General features: G+C 41.4%; 1 protein-coding gene across 2 annotated transcripts in view; it reads right to left on the reverse strand.

Annotated features, from left to right (window-relative positions):
• Nucleotides 1-3343, reverse strand: part of stat1b (signal transducer and activator of transcription 1b) — a 27101-nt gene extending 23758 nt beyond the window's left edge. The window contains exons 1-3 of one of the 2 annotated variants that reach the window (XM_076263282.1): nucleotides 2754-3343; nucleotides 1960-2089; nucleotides 158-302 (exon numbers count right to left, since the gene is read on the reverse strand). In XM_076263282.1, the coding sequence (XP_076119397.1) occupies nucleotides 158-302; nucleotides 1960-2087 (273 nt within the window). In that variant the 5' untranslated portion in view covers nucleotides 2088-2089; nucleotides 2754-3343. Of the gene's footprint in view, nucleotides 1-157; nucleotides 303-1959; nucleotides 2092-2753 lie in introns of those variants that run through there. The other variant, XM_076263283.1, reaches the window with a different exon arrangement.

Raw genomic sequence — 3343 nt, forward strand, 5'->3', positions numbered from 1 at the left:
GATCCTGTAGCAAGACCAATATGCAGAGGACCGGAAAACAAATCTTCTAGAGGGAAGCAACTCTGACTGGCAAATACCCCATGTGTTGTTGACAATGTGTGTTGTATTAAAAACACAGCTACAGTATTAGCCTTGTTGCTCTGGGCCACATCTGTACCTGCAGGTTGCGTTTGATCTTGCGGATGTTGTGCTGCAGCAGAAAGTTGTTCTCCAGGGCAAAGCGGCTGTACTGGTCGTCCAGCTGGGCGAGGAGGTCGTGAAAGCGCACCGTTGCCAAGGAGTCACTGGTGGCCACCGACTCCCTGAAATGACACATGGCGGTTCTGATTACTGATGAGTCATCCAGGAACTGATAAAACTCTTCCACTGGACTGATGAGATTTAATCTAACTGAACTCTTCTTCTATCTCAAGCTTTTTCAAGATTTGTCTGAAGTCATTATCGGATTATAAGAACTGGCACATTTGTAACATGTAAATACTCCTACACTGATTTTTTTTTGCAGTGGACATAGTTATGAGTTCCAGATATAGGCAGTGTTGGTAACGTTACTTTAAAAAAGTAATTAGTTATAGTTACTCACTACTTGTTCCAAAAAGTAACTGAGTTAGTAACTGAATTACTCTATGATAAGAGTAACTCGTTACCAGGGAAAGTAACTATTTGCGTTACTGTTAAAAAAAAAAGTTGCTATATGTCAAATAATTTGGATTTTTTGAGCAGTTTTGAAAAGCCAGTTGAAATTAGTAGAACAGACAGGTGTTTGTAGGCTACATAACTTTCGATATTTATTAGATAGATAGATAGATAGATACTTTATTGATCCCCAAGGGGAAATTGTACATCAACAGACCTACGGTTGACTTCAGCCTGTGTCATAGGTTTTTGTTGTGAGGCAGAAAGATCTAGCTTTTGCTGCTTGGAGGACATTGCTCCGAGTCCTTCTTTGCTAGTGGATGGCGAGCTATCATCTCTGGTGGAGGGGGGCTATCGGTGTTTTTGGCCACTAGCGTGTGTGAGATGCCTCATTAAATTAGAGTTGCTTACAACGAATGTCGACAAAGTCTTCGCTCCTGGACATAATGTACACATTACATGCACGTTCTTGCCTTTGACCACAATGAATTTGAAGTAGTGCTTATATCTCCACCTTGAAAATGCCAACTTTTCATCGGATGGCTCCTGACCTCTGCTGTTTCATCGAATCTCTACTTTAGCTGTTGCGTGTGTGTGGCGCGTGTGCTGGCAAGTGTGTAAATACACTGGCTCTGATTGGCTATCATGAAACATGACTCTGCCTTAGCCAATCCTAATCGCTTACGTCGTTATTAACCCACCTCCTCACTAGCTGTGAGCCAGGGGTGCGTTCGGATTACACAGTTTATTCAATCAATGCAAAGTAAGTAACGCACCGCATTTAACGTCCAATAACGTTAACGGCGTTGTAACGTTGTAAAAAGTAATTAATTAGATTACTCCGTTATTGACAAATTAACGCCGTTAGTAACGCCGTTATACTTAAGTTACTCCCAACACTGGATATAGGGAGAAAGAAACAAATTCCTGGCACGCAACAAGTCTGGCTATTCTCATGTTTTTCAAGACCTTGTCTTACAGCAGTAGCCTATGCCACACAAGCATATCTGTTCCCTGGACAAGTTTACTTTCACTTTTCTTTTAAACGACTGAGACATATTTACACCCTTTTCACTCTCTGAACAATAAGAAAACAGGAAAAGGAGAAAAACAAAGGATAAAATATGAATAGACTGAAAGTGGTACCCTGGCCTGACATTGTCTGCAGTTTTTCACACAAACACGGTGTGACGCAGAGTAGACTGCAGCTGCTCCCAAAGTAGTATGCACACACTTGGCTGTAAGATGACGGTGGCTCCGCTGAGGTTTCTAGAAGCTTGGCCAACAAGCCCACCCCTCCCTGCCCAAACCGCAACACCTTACCAGTCATGGCTCTCGATCCACTGGCTCAGGTACTGTCGGATCTCCATTGGGAAGGTATCGTCATAAAGCTGGTCCACCTGCTCCAGGTACCTGGAGTCCAGCTGCTGAAGCATACTCCATTGTGACATGTCTGCATTGGGGAAAATATACACTACACATTTATATGGAGCTTTATATACCCTAGTCTATTATAACTATTATGACTATTAAGTTATAATACATTTCATACCAAAAGTCTTTACTATGTTGAGAGCTATTGCACCGAACCACCTCGCTGAGAGCCGTGCCACTAGAATCACTGATCTTCAGTCTTTGTTAATCATTAACACCGACCGACATAAATATGGTGACACTTTTTATGCATTTGCAGATTTGTACCCTTGGGTTATCCATATGGTCCATACTGTGTGAACGTGCCTTTTCCCCTCATCTCTTTTTTTTATTCTTTGAAGAAAATGAATTGACACTGTGCATAATTGGCTATTACACCAAGCATGCAGCTGCAGCCAAAGCATGCACTCCCAAATTATAAACACTATCCTGTGCCTGAGGATTTTATTTTGGCTTCTCTTGTCCCATGGACATGGCATTTTCTTCAACATAGGCTACAGCCATTGAATTGAATCAGTTTTAGAAAAACATTTTACATATTGCACGGGATACACTAACAGGCTTACCCAAGGATGTAACAGTGTGGCTTATGATCTTAAGACCTACTGAAATTTAGAGTGCATAAACGTAGAACGCATTTACTTGCATGAATATGGAGGAAATATAAGTGTAGGCTAACCTACCTTGCAGACTGTTGTAAATGACACCAATTTTCAATGACGTATTTGATCCAACTCCTCAAATGTAGGTGATGCTTGACATTTGCGTTCAATTCGCATGGATCCCACTTCACTATCCAAGTCCACACAGTGAATATAGCTTTCCTTTGCTCGTATACAGACAGCTGGCTGTTAAGCAATCCCACTTAAACCGACAAACCAATCAAAAAACAATATCCTAACTCCAATCCAATCAACGGACAATGCGCTCAATATCGCACTGTCTTGCTCATCCAGATCCCGCCCATTTGGACGTTGCAGAAAGCTAAGGGAGAATAGAAACTAGTCGTGTTCGGTTTCATTATTGAAAAGTGTAGCTTCATGAAATTCATGACCGCGTACACTACTGAATTATATCCAAATGTGTTGTTGTAGCATTAGTTCTGCACTTATTACGGTGGATTAGCCAATTACATCGCAATAAAAGTTTATGTGGGTAGAACACTGCTAACACACATACGTATAACTCTCATACGGGCTAGCCTATCCCCTGCATTAAATTATTGCATTATATATTAGCATGCTGTTTCATATGCTGACACATAGCCTAACTT

Source organism: Alosa pseudoharengus, unplaced genomic scaffold (assembly GCF_046254945.1).
Source record: "Alosa pseudoharengus isolate Yale_2024_CS ecotype anadromous, Long Island Sound unplaced genomic scaffold, YU_APseudo_1.1 YU_APseudo_1.1_scf_3, whole genome shotgun sequence".
NCBI lineage: Eukaryota > Metazoa > Chordata > Actinopteri > Clupeiformes > Clupeidae > Alosa > Alosa pseudoharengus.